Below are 20,244 nucleotides of genomic sequence, written 5' to 3' on the forward strand. Positions count from 1 at the left end.
AGCCAGGAAGAGCCACAACACTGCTTTATTGGAACGACAGCGGGAGGACAGGGAGCGGCGGCCACGACGCTCCGGTGCGGGGACAGAGCGCGGCGTAGCCGGAGATTAAAAACACGGTAATTTTATAGACAAAGCCCCAAGTACAGTTGTACTGCAGAGAACACAAAAGCTGCTGTAGTGATCGTGATCCTTATTCTGCTGTCAGTGGGGGCTCGGAGTTAGGACAGTCCCGGAAAGGGGGTTTATCCGACGGAGGCCATGATCACATCCACAGGGAGCTCCTCTGCACTGCGGGCCGTGACCTGCATCGTCACCGTGTCAGTGAGAACAAGACGAGACCGCACCAGGAGGTCATGGCCACCCCGGAACACACCTGGAGAGGAGGTGGAGAGGAAGGGGTGAGCACATTGCAGGCTGCTTTCCCCTACTAGTCTGAAGATGACCACTGCTGCAAAATCTGGCAAGTCCTAGTACTGGGCCAGGAGAGACCCTAAAGCAGCTCAGTTCCTATTCATTATAACATGCCTAGGACTCCTGCTACTGTAAAACCCATGAAACCAAAGTGTAAAATAAACTCCAGGTGAGAAGAGATCCAGGATTGTCTAAGAGCTCCGGTACTCATCTGTTCTGGTGGATAAGGCTGCTGTCTTTCCCACACCAGGCTCACTCCAAAGCAGGATGCCACAGACAGCAAAGACAGCAAATTCCACCTAGCTGAGCCTGAGGCTGATCCCAACATCCCTTCCACCACAGCACCCTCCCTGATCCCAAGACCAGTTGCTCTGCACTGCAGAGATGGAAATCATGTCAGGAACAAACCTCAAAATCCAACCCAGAGCACAGTGGACTCCATCAGGAACTCCTGTCCTGATTTTCAACAGGCAGCTGTGTGCAACCTCCCAGAGCTGCTCCTCAAGCAGAACCTCACCCCATAGCTCACCTGCCAGGTACAGTGTGTGGGAGTTCTTGTTATCTGGCACTTTATCTGACCGCTCACAGGGCTGCATCCCCAGGAACTTCACAATATTGCTCACTGCCTCTGTTAGAAAAAAATCAATAAAATGGGCTCTGTGTCACAGATGTCTTAACAGGGGTACATAAAGAGCACCTAAAAGTGACTCAATCTCTCCCTACATGTTAGAGTTCACGTTCCTTGTCCTGAGGGACACACACCACTGGTCAGAACTGTGGTTTTGGAGGCCACAAGGACTACAAAGACAACACACAAAAACCCTTACCACCATGGGAGAGTTCTGTTATCTGATGTAGCAAATGTGCAACAGAAAGAAGAGGGGGAACAAGGGCAGAAGGAGAATTCAGCTGGCTGCACTTACTGCACAGCCCTATCAGCCTGCTCGCTTCTCTGGAGACCTGAAAAGGGAGGAGATGTCTTGCAGGAGACACAAGTCTTCAGAAGAAATATGGAAAAGCCTCAGGGAGACTATTTCAAACCCCAAGGGGCTGTTCAAGGGAGCACAGAAATGGCTACAGGACAAGGACACCCTGTAAGGCATCAAAAGAACTGAGCTTTCACAGGCTTTTGAGTAAAATAGAGGACTCTGATACATGATGAAAGAGAAGAGGGTTTACCCCACCAGCCTGCTCACCAGCCTCATGTCTTCTGATGTTTTCATTTTTTATTACTGGTCTCAAGAACGGTGGAAATTCATAACATGGTGTATTCTGCTTGGCAGGGTTAAGTACAAGAGGAAAGCAAGATATTCTCTTGCCTCCACAATTCAGCCTGGTCTCTACTGGTCACAAAACACTCATTAGTTTTTTTGAAACCTGAACTAACTTATTATGATAGTAACTGCAGCTCCCTATTTAACAGCTGTGGTGTAAAGCTTGTGAGGGGTTTTTCCCCATTAGCCTTTCTGTGACAGATCTAAAGAGAGCCAGACTGGGCCTCTGGACTCTGCCTGCAAGAGAGAAAATAAGAGCTATACTGTGCTCACACACCCTTCCTTACCTTCAAGGGTTTTAATAGCAGATAAAGTAAAGGTTTCTTCCTTTTCAAACTCATCACCCACTTCATCCCAGGCTGCTCCAAAGTTTGGCTTCAGAACTCGCTGGATGTGATCAGCCACTGTGACCTCCAGGTCTTCAAGCTGGTGGTAGAAGAGGTTCAAGTGAAATATGGTTGTTCTTAACCCTGTTATCCTCAGAGTGAACTTTAGACTGGATTCCCTGAGATCAGGTGAATGTAGGAGACTGCCTCCACTTCCACTTCTGGTTTGCTACTGAGCAACTGCTAGGTCTGAGAAAGGCACAGAGATGCCATTTCCAGGGCTTACAAACCCCATTCCTGCTCTGAGCACAGCCCATTGGTCTGAGAGAGTTCAAAGCACTGGACAAATGGCCAAAACAGAGGGAAAAACAAAAGCTTATAAATAGCTGCTTGTGCATTTGTTTCCCTGAAATGCATGTAAGCTTGTGTTTTGCTTTTCTGGCTTATAATTTTGTAGGCTGGTACAGCAAAACACTGTCAGACATGTGTGATCACCTAACACTGGCACCAGGGTAGCTGAGCAGCTGCTGTGACTGCACCTGTGCAAGGCAGAACCAGGCTTGTCCCACCAGAGTATGTAATGAAGGACAGGCAATGCCCTGCAGGACACCAGCCTGCATTAATTCCAACAGTTGCTGCAGAAAAGAATCTCCTCCTGATTCTAGTTGAAATACATGGAAAAGTTTAAGTATCATTCAATTGCCTTGGTGACTGGTAGGAAGCTGAAAGAAGTGTTAACCTTGTATGTTCCATTGTGAAAAACTCTCCCCACTCTTTCTGGAAAGACAGTGACTCACTGCACAGCAGTGCCTCTAATCAGATTCACAGCAGTGACAGGCAACACACAGAAAACAGTCTCTGGAGCTAACAGGCCAAGCTGAGGCTGTGAACAACATCCCTTCCTCTCCAAGGAAGAGAGGTGCTTCTGCAGTAGCACTGCTTTCAGCAGTGTCAGTGCTGGGGAGGGAAGAGCTCCACCTTCCCCAGAATAAGAACAAGGATGGCAACTTTCCTGTGCCAGACAAGCCTCTACACAATTAACCGTGCCACCACAGGAGCAACTTGTGGAGAAAAGATGCCTGATAGCCCTCTGTCTCCACAACCCTGAGCGTGCCATTGCTGGAGCCCATAGGGCACAGTCAGCCAAACCTGGAGGATGCACCATGGCCTCCCAAAACATACATATCCTGTACAGTCAGGTGCCCATCTACAGTGCAAAAGGAGAATACTCCAAATGAGACAAAGTAAGCTCTGCAAACTCCTATCTGCATCAGAGACAGCAAGAGCTCCCTCTACATGATGCTGCCCACTTCGGTGATGGTGATCACATCACTGCTTGCAGGGATCTGAGTTCAGATTGCAAAACCCCACAAAATGACAGCAGTTTCCATGAACAGGTACATGCCCAGCTTCTTACCACATATTCATCCTCATAACCCTCGTCGTCCGTCTCACCCGTGTTGGGATCACAGTCCTTGACAGTGAACTTCATCATGCAGCTGAACGTGCAGGCCACTGGAGACAAGAAAGCAAAGGCAAAGCTCACGTTTCCACCATATCCACACTCCCCTGAGGTAGAATGGGGCTGGGAGGTTTGGGGCAGCCAGGCTCTCCCTGTCACTGCCAGCAGCACAGGCTTAGCCACTGACCTAGAGAGAGCTCTCCAACAATTTCTGTCTCTCAAGGACAAGCTATTTATTTATAATATTAAGCAAACAGTGATAAAGACAGGCTCATACAAGACATATGTACAAGACCATAATCCTCAGATCAAGTGCTATTACTAATGAACCTCACATTGTGTTGGGAATACTAACTAAACATGTCCCACCAGCACCTTGTGAAGAAGCAAGATCCACATACAGGGATCAGTTCATGTGCCTCTGAAATGAAAGCCCCGTGCACTGCAATGCTGCAGCTCATTAATCCCACTCAGCTGGGAGAGGAAACGATGAGTCATCCCTAGAAGATGGGCACTGCTGAGTGAACAGCAGCAACACGACAGGAGAGCAGTTCCAGAGCACAAACCAGGGAGGCCAAAGCACAGGTAAAGCCTTACTCATGTTCTGGACAGTGGCAAACAGGGAGGGGGATGTTCAATTCAAACAGACATCCCATAAATTCTAGTGGTTTGTCTGAAATACCCCTTTGCTACTCAGAGCATCTGGGCACTCTCAGCACTTTACAGGCATCAGCCTTCCTACGTTTAACACAAAGAAAGGCTGAAGGACATGCCAGGGTGCACAAAAGACAACTCATCTGCCAGCTCTCACAGCCCAGCTTGGCAGTACTACAGCAGAAGGGAACCAGCAGAGGAGAATAAAGGCTTGACAGCCCCCAAAACAGCAAAGACAGGTCATGCTCAGCATCACTCATGGCTGCACCCATACACAGGCTATAAATATCTGGCTGGGATGTAAGGTAGTATGTGTAGAAGCAATACAGGAAAAAAGAGTGCAGATTGTTTACCTGCTGTCGGATCCTCTTCAGACAGTGCCACCAGCGTGTAGCAGGTACTTGGCTGGTTGTACACCAGGGTTTTGGCAGGTACGTAGCCAATGACCTCATAGCCCTCTGTTGGCTCCATCTGCACTGTGACATTCTCCAGGATCTGATCATTCAGGGTGTTCGTGCAGTCAAACTAAACAGGAGAGGGGAAAGCAGCAACAGCTTGAAGCTGCTCACTATTCATTGCAGAGCAGACTTAGCTTAGGCACGGTGGGAGCCTGGTGTCAGCCCGTGAACCCCCAGCTCTCTGTGCTTCCATGGTGCACCCCGCTATCAGCTGGCTCATTACAGAGCAACTTGACTAAAGAGTGCTTATTTAAATGCTTTAGGGGAGAAACTAAAACCCTGCTGGGGAGCCCAGTGCTCCAGCAAGCTTTTTTTTTAAGGAAACAAGACTTAAAATGAAACAGTACACACCAATCCAAGGCATGCCCTCTGCAGGATCACAAATTCAGTGAGGGCAGGGATGTGTCAGATTTTGCCTGTTTCAGTTCCACCAGTTAGTATGGAACTTCTTCCTCCAATTTCCAGTAATTCCTGGCTTAATTCTTTGCTCTACCAAAATGTAAGTACTGTGTTGCCTATGTCATCCCACTTGAAGCTACAGGGACACAGTGCCTTCACAACAGATGGAAAGATGATTGTTTGCATGGCCTGAACAAGGTACAGCTTGAGCAAGTTTCAGCAAGCTTGAGGTTTTCAGCAAGTCTTGAACTTGCTGATTAGACTTTGTCCCAGCTGCAATGCCAAATCTCTTAAGCTCACACAATTGCATCTGGTGGATGGACAACAGAAATAAAGGTCAACCCCTGTGAGGGCTGTGTAAGCAGTTCTGAGCTTTGAGGAAGGAGCTGGCTAAGGACAAAACGCTGCTGCTCACAAGCTAGCAAAGGACTCACTGTGCCTCAGACTTCCTGAAGCCCAGGCAAGGGGACTGGCACATCAATCCTAACATCTCACATGCAGCAGCAGTGTGGTACAGCCAAAGCCAGGATGTACAGAAGAAAGCACCTGTGCCACAGGCTAAAACAAAACATAGCAGATGAAGAGTTCTACCCTACTGGATCCCTTTCTTGGGTACCCTTTTCAGCTTCTCAGATGTAGTAAGCTTCACTCTTTCATGCCCAAACCATAGGCTTGGGGACTCTGAAGAAAGAACACAGATCCCCTTGCCAACTCCTCAGTGAGAACAGCCCCACCTAGTGCTTGTTGGATTTGACTGTACCTGTAAGCATTGCTCAGACACACCTCCCCAACCTTATTAATTTTCTTTGGGGTTCTGCTACCATGGATAAGAAACTAAGGACTACTCATTGCAATGTCGTTCTTTGAAAACAGACTGTGGGTGCTGCATCTCTGGAAGTGTTCAAGGCAAGGTTGGAGGGAGTTCTGAGAAACCTGGTCCAGTGAAAGGTGTCCCTGTCCATGGCAGGGGGTTGACACTAGATTATCTTTAAAGTCACTTCCAACTCAGGCCATTCTATGATTCCATGATATCCCTGAGAGATGTCTTCACAATGAAGCTTTTAGCCAGTCAGGAGCTTATCTTCTAAGAGTCTTCAGCACCACACCCCATAGCTACCCACCTGGAACACCATGTGGTTGACAAAGGTATGCTTCGTGCAACGAACCACATATTCTGTCTCCAGCTCTGTCAGGGCCACAGGCTCTGGGGAAGACTTGAAGAGTGGGCCCAGCCCCCGAAACTCTGGGATGGCCCCCAGTTGCTCTGAAATAGAGGACACAAATTACTGCCTTCCTCAAGACACAAGGAGGTGTTAGCAGTTTCAACCCCCTTGTTTCAGCTGCAAGAAGCTGCTACAGCAAGGAACTATCAATCAAATACTCATAAACATTCCCTAGAGACTTTTAAAATTAAAAGGAGTCATCCTTTGCTCATAACTACTGGAAGACAGAAAAAAGAGGACTGCAGGCACCCCCACCCTCCAGGAGTGAACAGCTGACCTTAAGTTGGGAGCCCATGTCACTCCCTGCAAGAAGGTAAGAAGAAGCCAGAGGGGCTAAGGCAGGCTCAGCAAGAGGTAGCTACAGAGTTCTCACACATGGACAGAGAAGAGGCCTTGCATCAATTTACCTTGGAATATTTCTTGCCGTGTTGCTGCCACTTTCTCCGGCTGTTTCACTACAGCAACAGGGGCATTTTCTGCAAATGAAAAAGAAAACAATCAAACAAAAACAAAGCCAAAAGATTTGAAGGAGAAGAGTAAGAAATTACTAAATCAGAAAACAGATTAATGTCTGTAGAGGGATTTGACTAAGGAAAGCAAGGGAGCTCATTCTCATTTGATATAGAGCAGACACCTGTACTTGGCTTCCAAAGCAGCTTTAGAACTGCAGCAGCTCCAGTGAGGATTGCCAGCTACTACTATTATTAGCAGCTGGACTAAACTGAAACATTAATGTGGGAGCAACCAGATTTGCAGGCCTTAGTCCTTCCAGGAGATGCAATCCCACAAAATTCAAATAGGATGGAGCTTAGCAATTCTCAGCAAGCCCAATGCAGGGAATCACTAGCATGCAGGGGACCTGATTCCTCACCTGCTCTTTGCTCGATGATAGGAGCTGTTGCCAAAGGAACAGATTTCAAGTCAAAAGGTTTCTCAGAGGGCTCCAGGGTGTACTGATGTAGAGCCCTCTCCAGGCCAGGGATGGACACCGTCAACCCTGGGGACAGAAGGGACAAGTCACTGAAACCACAACAATGCCAGGTCTTTAGTTTAACTCTTGTTAAACCAGGGAAGAGGCGCAGACTTGTTTTAAGGCCTTCCTGTAGTACCATTCAGGATGTAGCCAGCATTGAGGGCCTTCTGCTTCTGCTCCAGAACATTCAGGTAGAAGGTGGCTCTGTCTCTCACTTCATTGTCATCATCCATCACACACCTGAGGGGAAAGTGGAAAACTTTCTTCAGAATCCACATGACTAAGAATCCACATGATGTTTTCACAGGGCCAGAAAAAACATGCCATAGGGGAGATCCAGCAATCTCCTAGTAATTATATTAGAAAAGCAGTAATCTGACACACATGGCTTCTGTCCACTTTGTGGTGCTGAATGCACTGGTGATCCCATCACAGGATCACGGGTATGCCCCTGCACCTTCTCAGACCCACAGGTAGAAGAGACTAGACAAGCTCTCAAGCAAACAGGGTATTTCACCCAGGATGCTGAAAAACTCTGAGGCCCAACTGACCTTCTCAGTAACACCAAGATACTGGGTAACATCTCCTCATTCTGAGCTCCAAACTTGGCAAGGGCACTTACAGCACCTGTAGCAAAAGTTATGAAAACAGAATTAGAAAGCAAAGGAATCAGCTGAAGTTTCCTCCATTTCTTGGCCTTGATCAAACATCATGTCAGAGATGCTACACCAGTAAACTGTGTACATTAGTAAAACTGTGACTAGAAAGAAGCAGAGGTGAGGTGCCTGCAAACCTTTGTCTAGTTTCAGAACCAGTGCATATTCCTTCCCACTTCTCAGCCACAGGCCGCCTCTTCCATCAATACTACTGCAGGATCTTTGCTGTACAAAATGATCTGCTCAGGCCTAGAGCAAATCACAACCCTCAAAAGCAGAGGCATTCACACACTATGGTTCCCTGAACATCTGTCCAAGGGCAGAGAACTTTTCAGGTCTGTCACTTACCTGCCCGGACTTCTTCATGCTCCAAAACAACCCTGTTGTAGATGAAGCGAATATATTTGGAGGGGTTGTTGGTTTTGGGCCCTTCCTGCCCCAAGAGGTGGAGGATACGAGTGGCCAGCACAGTGAACTCGCAGTCCTCAATGAATTCACAGAGGTGAGACAGGCCTGTCTCTTTGCTCTCTGAGTTCTCCTCAATAATGCTGATGATGCAGTCCACGATGGCTCTCTTGTATTCAAAGCCACCCTGAGGAGCAAAAGGGAAATCAGCTGGAAATCTCAAAGTATTTTAGAGACTCTGAGCTAGCCAGACAGGGGAAACATTCCTTTGAAAGGTCACTCACACTCAGTGCTTTTAATGTGTGCTTGAAAGGGCAAGGGCACTAATTCTGCTGTCACTTTTGACCCTCTTTATACCCAGAGGGCCAGCTAATATTCAAGCTCTCTTGCCAGCTCCCTTCAGACTGGCTGCCCTGGAGAAAAAATCCTAAGTCCTAACCCAAGAGTAAAAGGATTCATCTGGCTGAAGGGTTTTTAGCTCCATCAAAATCCTCTGTTGCTAGAATTAGTGCTTAAAAACATCCATATGGAAGGAGAAAAAACCCAACCCTCTCCCCTTTAGCACAAGATATCTGAGGATGAATCACAAGAGAAATATATGAAGGATTGTATCTGCCACAGCAGGACACAGTAAATAGCTCCATTAGTGTGGGATGATAGGCAATCAATACCTCCCCAGGTACAGCCACAACCTGACATGCCAGTAATGCTTGGCTATCTTCAGACATTATTTACTAATGCCCTCAATACACATCAGGGGATTAAACTGCACACTACCCTCTGCCAATTACATGCACAGTGCCGGGCATTTGGATCTTTCTAGAGCTACTTCAGATTAAAAAAACTTTAAAACAGAATGGTTTGAAGTACAAAACCACATTCAAAATTATATCATCCATGTACAGACAATCTGGGAAAGGAGAATGGTCCATTTTTCACAGGAGCAAAATGAGATGCTCCAGTTTGTTCCCAACTGAGAGGCTGTAATTGGCAGGAATGGAGGTCAGAGCAAGCAGTGGTGCCAGCTGTGCTGCAGGCATGTTGGATCATTTAGAAACAGCCTCAGCAAACCTCTGTAAAGCTGTCTTTCTGCAATTTTTGTCTGACTAAATGCAGAGAATGGTTAGAGGTACTTGTGATCTCTTCACTGCCAGAGCACAGACACCAGAACAAAAGTGGTCCTGTGTCATCAATAAATACGTTGTTACTGAATCTTTGTGTACAAGACAAAACTTCTTGGAATTTGCTGTCAAAGTATAAAAGAAAGCTGGTTCAAATGTGAAACACACATGGACTGCCAACAGATCTGCTGTTGCTTGCATTTGCTTTGAGAGTTAATAAACTCCCATAAAAAAAAATCACAGAATGAAAGCCACACTAAAAATACACCTAGCAGTATGCTTATAACTATTGTGCACAGCTGGGCATTTCTGCAGTTAGACTGCAAGCCTTTTAGAGAGAGGCTTTCACTGCACAGCCTTATCAGTAAAAGCTTGACACTCACAGGAAGTCCTGTTCATGCACACAAGCAAGGCAGGCACAGTTGTCCTGCAAAGTTACCTCCTCCCGAAGCATAGTGAAGAGGAAGTTCATGAGGACGGCGTGTTTGCGAGGGTACTTCTGACACAGAGCGTTGATGGCCTGCACCACTACCACCTGCAGGAAAAGGGAGCAAGGAAAAAACAATTCTGTTTCACCCTGCAGGAAAAAATAGCTGAATTGTATCAATTTTCTGCTGGCCTCCCTAGCCTGGAAATCATGTTTTTGTCTTTATTTATTCAACAAATGCAGTTCCAGGAGGTACAATCCTAAGAATTGGAGGAGATAGATCTTTATGCACTGGCCAGCCCCTAAAGAAAGCCTATACCCACTGGAAAGAAGAAGGAGATCTGATTTTCAGAAGGAATCTCTCCAGAAGAGAGTATGTGACTTTAGAGATGTAGGACTGAGGCATGGCTTAGGCAGACAGCCTCAGATACTTTCTCCTCCCTGCAAATATTCTGCTGCTTCTGGAAGCAGCTCCATGCAGGTTTAGAGTACACACACAAACATGGACAAAGACCATGAGGTTTCTTCAGGAATCTGGGTGTCCCTCCTCCTCCCACTTCCTTACTTTGAACTCATCTGAGATTTCTGACATGAAAGAAGAGATCTGCTTCATGAGCCGGTCAATGCTGCTCTCACTGCCAGTTTTCAGCAGCGTGGTGATGGCCAGGGTGGCTATGCTGCGGTTGGAGTCTGTCACAAGGTTCTCCAGGTCCAGATTACAGGCAGTCACAGCAGATGGGTGCTTCATGGCCACCTGCAGCACAAAGGAAGAATGAAAATCCCTCAAGAGGTGCGAAACACCCAGCTGGCAAAACCCAGCAAAACTCACTCCTTCTCATAGAAATAAGTGGTATAGACTTTGTCTGAGACACATGAGGGACATCTCAGACAAACAGCTAATCTGGAGTTAAGGTAACAAGCTCTTGTTTCCTGCAGAATTGCACCCCTTGATGAAGAAAAGCAGTAGCAACAAACCGTCTTTTATTATTTTTAACTCTCTGATTTTGCTCTATATAGTAAGAAAAGAAAGCTATGAATTCCCAACAAAAATTCAGCTAGACTAGCTGTGCAAAACAGCTCTGTAGGCAGAGGCACAGCAGTTACCAGATACTGCCATTCTCTCTTTTTCTTTTATAGTGTTTATAAGGAGAAGGGAAAAGCTGGAGCAAAAACTACCAGAGAGCAGCAAGAAGCATCATCAAGGTTTGATCCCTGTTTTACAAGGAGCTTCCTCACCATGGGAAGCTCAGAAGGGAAAGCAGTAACACTAAGACCAGTGACACTCTAGGAGTCCAGTGAAAATTATCAGGGCTTTTTTTTTTTTTTCCTTCTGTAGACTGTTCTTTGAGGTTTTATTCCAGACAGAAAGCAATGAAATGCAAGGCTGTAGCACAAGACAGAGGTTATTCACACAAAATCATCACATAATCTGACTGCCTTCTTCTGAAGTCTGCACCTCCCTGCACATGAGACACTATTGGAGCTCCCAAGAGACTGGCTCCTACCTTGTTGAGGGTACGGACGGCTGCGTATCTTAGTGCTGCTTTCGGAGAGCTGCAGAACAGCTGCAGAACTGCAAGGTGGGAAAACCAACAAAGGCAGATGTTTAGGCACTCTATTATTGAGAAGCATTTCACACCTGAAGCAAGAGCTTCAGCAAAGAGACAGTTGCAAGCATAAGGTAACTAGAAAAACACTTAAGAAGCAATTGTACCTTTAACAGATTACTCCCTTCTTCTTGTCCCCTTTGCCTTTGTCACATCCCTGCTGATAACTAACTCTTACCTACCTCCCTCTTCTTCCACAGTGCTGCTATCCTCTGCTCCTTGTGAAACTCACGTTCATCACCTTGTCATCTTTCCTATTAAGTTAATTTGAACTGCTGTTCTCACGCAAACCCTGCTCCTTTCCCAGAACTGACCCATGAAGTAACCACATTGAACACACCTTTACAAGAACAAAGCCATTCACACACACCATAGGCTGTCAGCAGCAGCACAAAGAAACAAAGGATAGAGCAGCATAAAAAGCTGAAAGTACACAAGGCCCTTGTTTCTTGAGACAATCAGCAGGGTCACCACTGGAGGCTCATAATTCCCTCACCATGACCATGAGCACCACACTTACCTGAGACAGCTGGAGCCAACTCCTTGGCAGTGCAGTTGGGCAGGTTAACAATGGCAGACGCCGCTTCATACACCACCATCTCATGCTTGTTTCTCAGGCAGCTCTCGATGAAATCAAACAGAGGGCTATCGCGGCTAAGGGACAAAAAACCCCACAAGACTGAATTAAAGCAAAGGTACTAACAGAAGTTAAGAATTCAGGAGCAGAAATGGGCAGGTCCCACAGCCCATGGAAAGGTAAAAGTAGCCATAAACTCAGATTTTTTGTCCCCAGATTTTGCAGTGGTCATTATACTGTACTTCCAGCATGCTTGACAGGCTGCCTTCTGAGAACACACCCTCTGCCTTACAGGCAAAGGGAATCTCCCTCAACTCTCACACAGGAAATGACTGTACACACCACAACTCTTATCCATCAGGAAGCCACACTGCATACATGCTAGATAAACAATTACAGAAGAGAGAGAAAATTAAGCAAAACAAAGGACAGCTATGCAAAACAGTCCAGAGAAACAAGATAGTATTTGATGTGCAAGAAAGACTCACAGAAGTCATCTCAAAACAACAATGAAGACATCCTATATTTTCTCTGCTTTTATCTAACAATAAGAGGGTAGAAGCTGCATGCTGTTCTTCAAAGACAGAACTAATGAGATGGCAAGTGAGTCTGTAAGAGGAGATGGAAGCAGAAACAGGAAGTTCTTTCAGCAGGGCAAAGGAACCTGCTCACCTGCCAGCCTCCTCCTCTAGCAGCTTGCTGGCTATTCGGATCATCAAGCAGTAGGCAAACGGGGACTTGAGGCCGTGGCGTGTGAACTTGCTGAGCATCTTGTTGACTGCCAGGCGGTCGTTCTTCCGCACATGGTACAGCAGGCCCAGAGCGTGATACTGTGCAGGGAAAGAACGTCACAAACCCACAGTGGGCTCTTTCCCCTTTTGTCCCCTCTGTCACCCAGAGGTGCCCAGCTGAGCTCCAGCAATTTGCTCCATGCCCAGCTGCTGCTGGCTATTCCCCTGGTGGAGGTGGCTGTCCTACCTGCACCATGATATTGTCACTGGAAGCTGCCTCCTGAGCCTCATTCACCCAGCGCTTTACCACATCATAACTGGTCTTCAGCAAGTGCTGAAAGGAGAGAAGCAACAAAAACCCATGAGATAAGAATGGAGGAAGCTTTGGGAATTTCAGCTTATATTAAGAAGCAATGAGCCTTCCCCATGAGCGTGCTGGCAGCAGCAACTTATAGAAGAACAAAGGATCAGCATGCAGAGATCTGGCTGTGACAGCCGCAGCCTCAGAGGTAGATGATCTCTAGCAAAGTCAGTGCCTGTCCCTCACTTCACAAAGACAGGAATAGCAACAAAATCCTGAAGCTCCCAAGATATCCAGTCCCACCACAGATGACTGCTTCCTTGCTTGATTGTCCCTCAGGCCCGTGCTGCAGGGAGTACATACCAAAGAAGACACGAGAGCAGAGCTGGACACACTCGGTACTTTGTCAACAATCGCCTGCTTCATGTAGCGCTCGATGGCCTGCAACATGGTACTCTGCAGGGAGAGGGAAACAACAGCTGATAAGGGAAAGCCATTCCGAGTGTGAAAGGGAATGCAAAGGCAAGAAAAGCAGAGTGAAAAGTGGGATGGGGTAAAGTAGGAAAAAGTGAAGGGCACAGAGCTGCCCCATGGGAAAAGCAGCACTTACATCAGTGATCTGACAGAGTGCTCTCACAGCAGGGCCTCGGTAATTGTCATCCTTCCCAGTCATGTCTTTGGTTAAGCTGGGAAAACAGGAAGCTCTCAATATGGCACTCCTGAGCCAGCAGCTCTCAAGTGCACACACAGTGCACACAGACCAGCAGGCAGCCAGCATCACAGCTGAATGCCAAGCAGGCAGCTGCAGGTCTCAGGCAAATCCCACTGGGGTGGGGAGGCAAGAGGAAAAGATCAGTATTCAGATCCTAAGCCCATCAATGAGTTTCCTGGGCTCCTGTTCACCAAGTCAGGCTGGAGCACATACATTTATCCCTGAGGCATTTGTCCTTCCTACTGAGCACTCATTCCTGCCCTTTCCCAGGGTCCTGGTCAGTGTGAGACCATCTGTGAAGAGCCAGGAGTTCATCATATTGCAGCACTTGAGAGTGGCTTCTGCCTCAGCCCTCTACAGACCCTGTACCGGCAGGCTCCTGACTCCCTGACAGGGCATTTCACTGGCATGATCAGCAATTCAGGAATGACTCACAGAGGGAATTTTGTTCCCTGGTGAAGTCATATTCTGTGCTGCTACAGAAGTAAATCCTCATCTACCTGTTGAAAGCCTTGGGATTTATGCCAGAATTCTTCAAAACATTTCAAGGCATTCAGACAGGAGTTAATGAAAAAGCCTTTGCAAAAGGGGAAAAAACAGCAGTGCTACTATATCATGTAACCAAGAGACACTCCAAACATCCATGGGCATGGGATATGGGGACACGGCATATTCTGCATATGTCACTATGAGTTTATTGTCTGTGTTATATTGGTCTTTTATAAAGGAAAGCTTTTTCCTCACCAAGGGCATTCCCTGTCATCACCCTTCTCAGGGACTACTTCAAGAAGCTGGGCAGACATTACTGAAGGGCATGTCAATATTACAGCAGGAAAAGTGAAGTGACTGACCTGCTAGTAACAATGATCACATCTTCAGCAATAGAAGACATCTCTTTGATAGTGAGGTAACACATCCTGCGAAGAGTTGGCTGGCAAGGAAATAAGCAAGAAGAACATCAGCTGAGATGAGCCCAGATAGGAAGGGATCTCAGTTTTCCCTGCTTACATAATTTTATCATGAAGATCACAAGAACTTGATACCTTCAGAGTGCCTCACTCCCTGCGCGTAAAATATGTACAAAATCCAGATTTATTAACAAAACACCTCTTCCTCTTCTAAACTCCTCAGTCTTAGGATAAGGCCATAGAGATACCAGATTTAGCTGGATCTACAGTTTCATCTTCTACTTGTCATTCACATGAAAAAGGAGAAAGCCTTGAAACTATTTGATGGTTTGGTGGTTGAAAGCCTCATGTTGCTTCAAAAGCAAGAAAGAAAACAATTTATATTCCTGAGTCTGGGGATTTCTGCACTGGTCTCACGATTTTAATGCCTTGCAGTTTGGAGGACAACTAATGACAGTGCTACTGCTGTGAGTAGGTACTAACTCCCAGCCTCCTCCAAACACACAATTGTTGACTCTCAGCAGGATATTTTAATGCTGGGCACAAAGCACAGTAAAATCCACCTGCCTACCACAATCTCATTAGTTAAATGGCAATTCAGAGAGAGGAATCTCTGCCTCAAGAGCAGTGCATACTTCAGTTAAGCTGCTACAAGATCTGGGAAGGACTAAGAAGCTGATTACCATTTCTAAACTTTCACCCTACTCTTCCCACTCAGATCAGGTAGCTTCAGACAGGACAGAAAAGCTGATTGTATAAAAATGTGTATCTCAAGGGACAACCCGTCCCACCAGGTAAATACAGAAAACCAAAGGCAGACTTACATCATTGGACTGAAACAGCTTGGTCATAGCAAAGAAGGATTCGGTAGCTTCCATGACACCAAGGTGCTCTCCCTAGTTGCATGGAAAGAAGAAAGGAAATCCCAATTATCACAACCAGCTTTGGGCCTGAGGCACATGTCTATATAGGTGTATATTTTCCCTCTCTTACCTGGTTTATGAGATACAAGATCTTGGTGAGGATGTGGGCACTTTTTCGTGGGTTTATGGGAGTCTCGTTAAACACTCGAGCCTGGAGACAAAGCACAGACAAGGACTGACCCCCCTTGCAAAAGTGTCCTGCTTGTCCCAACAACACATTGTGAGTGAGGTATGGCAAGATACTTAATGACTTTGGATCAGACTTCACTTTAATTCCTGTTAAGCATGGACCCCTTTAAACAGCTGGTTTTGCAGTCTGGGATTACAAATCCAAAAGCAATAGAGGTTTAAAGGCTGAATTGTCATCACACTTTCACCCACACTGGTCTGCACTTTGTGCTAGCTAAAACACCACTCTTCTGACAGACGAACTTGAGCTCGCTGAGGCTACAGGAGCCAACACCATTCCCAACCTCACAAGCAAACAGAGAATGCTGAACCAACAGGGGCTGGGAATTGACAGGTTCACCTGCTCTTGAAAAGAATGGCATTTCTTCAGAGAAAATTCATAAAACTGTTTAATAACTGTTTAATAACTGTTTTTAACGCACGCCCCTCTCACTAATATTGTCGTCCAAAAGAAATTTGGGGTGTCCAAGGCCAATTTCCCAATCTTCCTGGTTTGGGGTGAGCTTTCCCAGATAATTGTATTCCTCTTATTACTATTTATAGTTCACAGTCTTTAATTTGTTACAGAGACCATTTCAACCTTCTCCCTTCATCTGTCCAATAATAAAGTAAGAACTGTCGCCCATTTCTTTCAGAGCAAGCAGGACTGTTAACAAACCCTCATTTCCCTGCTGAAGTTCTCCAGTGACCTACTCAAGAGAGGGAGAGACTCTATCCAGTGGGATACACAAAGGAGATGGTCTGAAGATTTACCTCTTGCAAGACTGCACTCTTCTCCAGGTGCTGGAATGGGTTGGAATTCCCACCTGCAAAACAGAGAGAGTAAAAGTCTCTCCAAGGATAGTGCCATGGGAAAGCAAGTTTTTAACCATGCCCATACTTTAAAAACAGTCTGAGCATTTTGGGGTGATTTTTTTTTTTTCATGAACACCAAGCAATGAGAGCACCCTCTTTTAAGTAATATTAATTGGATGTCTTCATGGCAGTCAGGGAAGCCAGACATAGACTGATTAGCTGTGAAATAACTGTGCTCCACTCTATCCCCAAAGAACTATTTCCACCCCTGGGCTGGGAGCTTGCTGGCAGTTAGAGCATCAATAGGGCAGGCCTAGAAACAAAAGCTTAGACAGAAAGAGGTATCGCTTGCCAGACTGGTGAGTCAGGAGTGTTTTATCATCCCATATAAACCAATCAAAAATCCACCAGTATTTTTGGCTCTATCACTAATCAAGAGAACAAGACAGCAGACTAGATAGGCTGGACACAAAGTAACTTTAATTGTTCCACTTAACAAAGTAAACTATGCTAAATAATTAGAACCCCCAGCAATTAAGGATGAAATAATCAGAGGGAAAAGCACTATCATTCTGCATGGTCTCTATTAGATTGCTTCCCAAGCATTGAGTGACCTGCAGCTTTTCAAAAGCTGCTAGTTATTTATAAGCAGGTTTTAATTAGAACCTATGTTCAGCCTGGCCCTGGGACAGAATGCAGCCTTTTTCAGGGCTGTTCTAGCGTTTGTTCCAAAGCCTGGTCCACTAGAGAGAACATCTCCTGGGCCAAAATCTGACCTGACCCAAGCTTGAAGCATCCTAGGCTGGTGCCAGGAGACCTTTCTAGAGTAAGCCTTACATACAAAAGAAAACACATCTGCACTCTGGCTCCTTCCTGGTTCATAAAATGCCCTCCTCTGGCTCAGGAGAAGTTTGCAAAGGCAGCAGATGGCTGAACAAAACACAGACACTTATGTGAGATTGAAGAGGTAGAACAAAAGGGGAAAGAGCAAAAATGTCTCTAGTATGAGTATGAAACAGTTCTAGGATAAATATGCTCATGTGTTCCAAAAAACCTGCCCAGCAGCCCAGTATTTCCATGGTCCAGCATGTCTACAGTCCTTAAATCAGCCATGAACAATGCTGAATCACCTCTTTATCCTTCATAGCACTAAGGATCTTGAAGTACATTGTACATGGGGTCTCAGTCCTCACAGCACCCTGCATCAGTTTTCTTCCATGGAGAGGGAGAAAGATGCAGGGAGGGCAGAAGTTATGTGTTCATAAAGTTCCTAATATTGGATAACTAACAACAAGTTATTCTGTTTTGTAGAGAAACGTAATTTTGTGGCCAAAATGACATGTCACAGGGAGTGGGAGCAGGTCATCCAAGGCTAGCAAAACCATACAAGAAAAGCAAAGACACAGAAGCAAATTAACTGGATATGTGCATCTCCTGCCAGCCCTAGCCATAGGTAATGTCAATACCTTGATGGGTGTGGCAGGTGCAAATGAAGAACAGCCCCCAAAACTAAAGCCAAGAGCAATTCCCCTTCAACAGTTGCCTCACTAAATTCTCTGCTTATCAAGATGTCACTGGAGGCCTTGGAAAAGGGAAACAAGGGCAAAGCATTTCATGTCCATTAAGATAAAAAGAAAGCACAGTAACACAGAACAATCACCAAGATGTAAGCTGAATCAATTTGCTTCAGGACACACTGATTTGTTATGCAGAGCAAGATGTATAGAAAGCTTCATAGGAAGATGAAAAATATACTACAAAGCTAAACCATGAAAGGAAACACTGTCTTACGATGCATCGTTTCCACCTGAATTACACACCACATAAAATATCAACCTCTTCCTTACTAATCGGCCTAAAGTTTTGAAAAGTCACGCAACCACTTCATGTTCCCTTGGTGCTCTCAGATTTTCTGATCCATTGAAATTAGCAGTGATTGTGGGGCCAGAAACGATGAACTGGATTCTACCTGGCTATAGCACCTGGTTCCAGAGCTGGGCAACTGTGAACAGGGCTAATGTGCTCAATATTTAGTCTCAGGCTCTGCACCTGGTGATGTGGCAGTAACCTCGATGTGCTGTGCCGACGCAACCAGTTTAGCCTCCGGCTGCAGCTGCGAGAAGGAGGCAGCAGACTGCTCTAGTGCTCCCACAGTGCTCCCCACTGCGTTCCATGCGCACCAGCAAGCCCCCGCTGCCAAGCTGGCACCGAGCCTCCCCTCCCAGCTCCCTGTGTCCCCCACAGATCCCCTCATTTCCACAGGAGGGGTCTCTTCCCTCACAGCTCTCCCCGTAGCCACGAAGGGGTCCCCCTCACCAATGCCCTCCGTACCCACAGAGGGGTCTCTCCCCTCACAGCGCCCCCGGCCTCCCCTCACCCGACTCCTCGTCCTTCTTGTCGAACTTCTTCAGCATGGTGCTACCGAGCGGCCTGTCGCTGCAGCCCTCCGGTCCCGTGGCAGTGGCAGTCACAGTCTAAGTCTAGGTCTAGATCTCGGTCCTGGTCCCGATCCTGGTCCCACTCCCGGCACCGCCCCCGCCCCTTCCTGCCCCCGCCCTTTCTGCCCCCGCCCTTTCCTGCCAGCCTGTCACTGTCACTGCGGCCGCCACACTGCGCAGGCGCAGAGCCGCCCCCCGGCGGGTGCAGGGCGTGGCGCGGAGCCGTGACTGACAGGGAGGGGGCGGGGCCAGTCGGCAGCGGCGCGGTCTGATTGGCGGAGGGCGGGGGCGGGGCTGGCGGCTCGGGGTTGGGGTCGGCAATGGAGGGAGCTGGGGCAGGGGGGCCTGGGGACACTGGGACTGCAGGGGACACTGGGACACCGCTCGGTACGTGGGCTGGGACAACCCTGGGGACACTGGGACTGCAGGGGACACTGGGACACCGCTCGGTACGCTGGGCTGGGATAACCCTGGGGACACTGGGACTGCAGGGGACACTGGGACACCGCTCGGTACGCTGGGCAGGGACAACCCTGGGGACACTGGGACTGCAGGGGACACTGGGACACCGCTCGGTACGCTGGGCTGGGACAACCCTGGGGACACTGGGACTGCAGGGGACACTGGGACACCGCTCGGTACGCTGGGCTGGGACAACCCTGGGGACACTGGGACTGCAGGGGACACTGGGACACCGCTCGGTACGCCGGGCTGGGGCAGCCTGGGGACACTGGGACTGCTGGGGGCACTGGGACACCGCTCGGTACGCTGGGCTGGGGCAGCCTGGGGACACTGGGACTGCAGGGGACACTGGGACACCGCTCGGTACGCTGGGCTGGGATAACCCTGGGGACACTGGGACTGCTGGGGACACTGGGACACCGCTCGGTACGCTGGGCTGGGACAACCCTGGGGACACTGGGACTGCTGGGGACACTGGGACACCGCTCGGTACGCTGGGCTGGGACAACCCTGGGGACACTGGGACTGCAGGGGACACTGGGACACCGCTCGGTACGCTGGGCTGGGGAGAGCACACGGCCTGCGGCAGGAGGTACCGGGGAAACACTGGTGATGGGGGTCCCGGAGCTGGGCGGGGGAAGGGCACTGGGGAGATGAGGGGGCACTAGGGGCAGAGGGGGCTGAAGTGTAGGGACACACTGGGTCTCGGGGAGGACAGATGAGACACTGTGGCAGGACATGGAAAGGAGGAGATCCTTGCAGGCTCAGCATCCCAGGAACAATTGGGAGTGGCAGGGGAGAACTCCCTTCTG

The 20,244-nt window shown here is 47.8% G+C and overlaps 1 protein-coding gene across 1 annotated transcript; it reads right to left on the bottom strand.

The window, feature by feature from the left end:
• Nucleotides 1–6: 6 nt before the first annotated feature.
• COPG1 (COPI coat complex subunit gamma 1) lies at nt 7–19,064 on the bottom strand. The gene is made up of 24 exons (XM_053953559.1): nt 18,910–19,064; nt 16,491–16,543; nt 15,619–15,699; nt 15,450–15,521; nt 14,569–14,648; nt 13,616–13,691; nt 13,369–13,461; nt 12,952–13,038; nt 12,646–12,803; nt 11,917–12,050; nt 11,295–11,362; nt 10,355–10,543; nt 9,802–9,897; nt 8,185–8,428; nt 7,732–7,807; nt 7,317–7,420; nt 7,079–7,204; nt 6,615–6,683; nt 6,106–6,248; nt 4,481–4,652; nt 3,429–3,526; nt 1,973–2,111; nt 941–1,039; nt 7–373 (listed from the first exon to the last, which is right to left on the bottom strand). The coding sequence occupies exons 1-24, from the start codon at nt 18,944–18,946 to the stop codon at nt 243–245; spliced, it is 2,625 nt and encodes an 874-aa protein (XP_053809534.1). The 5' UTR covers nt 18,947–19,064; the 3' UTR covers nt 7–242.
• Between the last annotated feature and the right edge of the window lie 1,180 nt (nt 19,065–20,244).

Source organism: Vidua chalybeata, chromosome 12 (assembly GCF_026979565.1).
Source record: "Vidua chalybeata isolate OUT-0048 chromosome 12, bVidCha1 merged haplotype, whole genome shotgun sequence".
Taxonomy (NCBI): domain Eukaryota; kingdom Metazoa; phylum Chordata; class Aves; order Passeriformes; family Viduidae; genus Vidua; species Vidua chalybeata.

Bases quoted from the DNA above. Each gene is read 5' to 3' on its own strand.
- COPG1 (XM_053953559.1), bottom strand. From the start codon at position 18,946: ATGCTGAAGAAGTTCGACAAGAAGGACGAGGAGTCGG. The intron at 13,462-13,615 runs GTAAGTGCTGCT...CTCTCCCTGCAG, and splicing joins CACTCTGTCAGATCACTGAT to AGTACCATGTTGCAGGCCAT. The intron at 11,363-11,916 runs GTAAGTGTGGTG...CCCACCTTGCAG, and splicing joins GTTGGCTCCAGCTGTCTCAG to TTCTGCAGCTGTTCTGCAGC.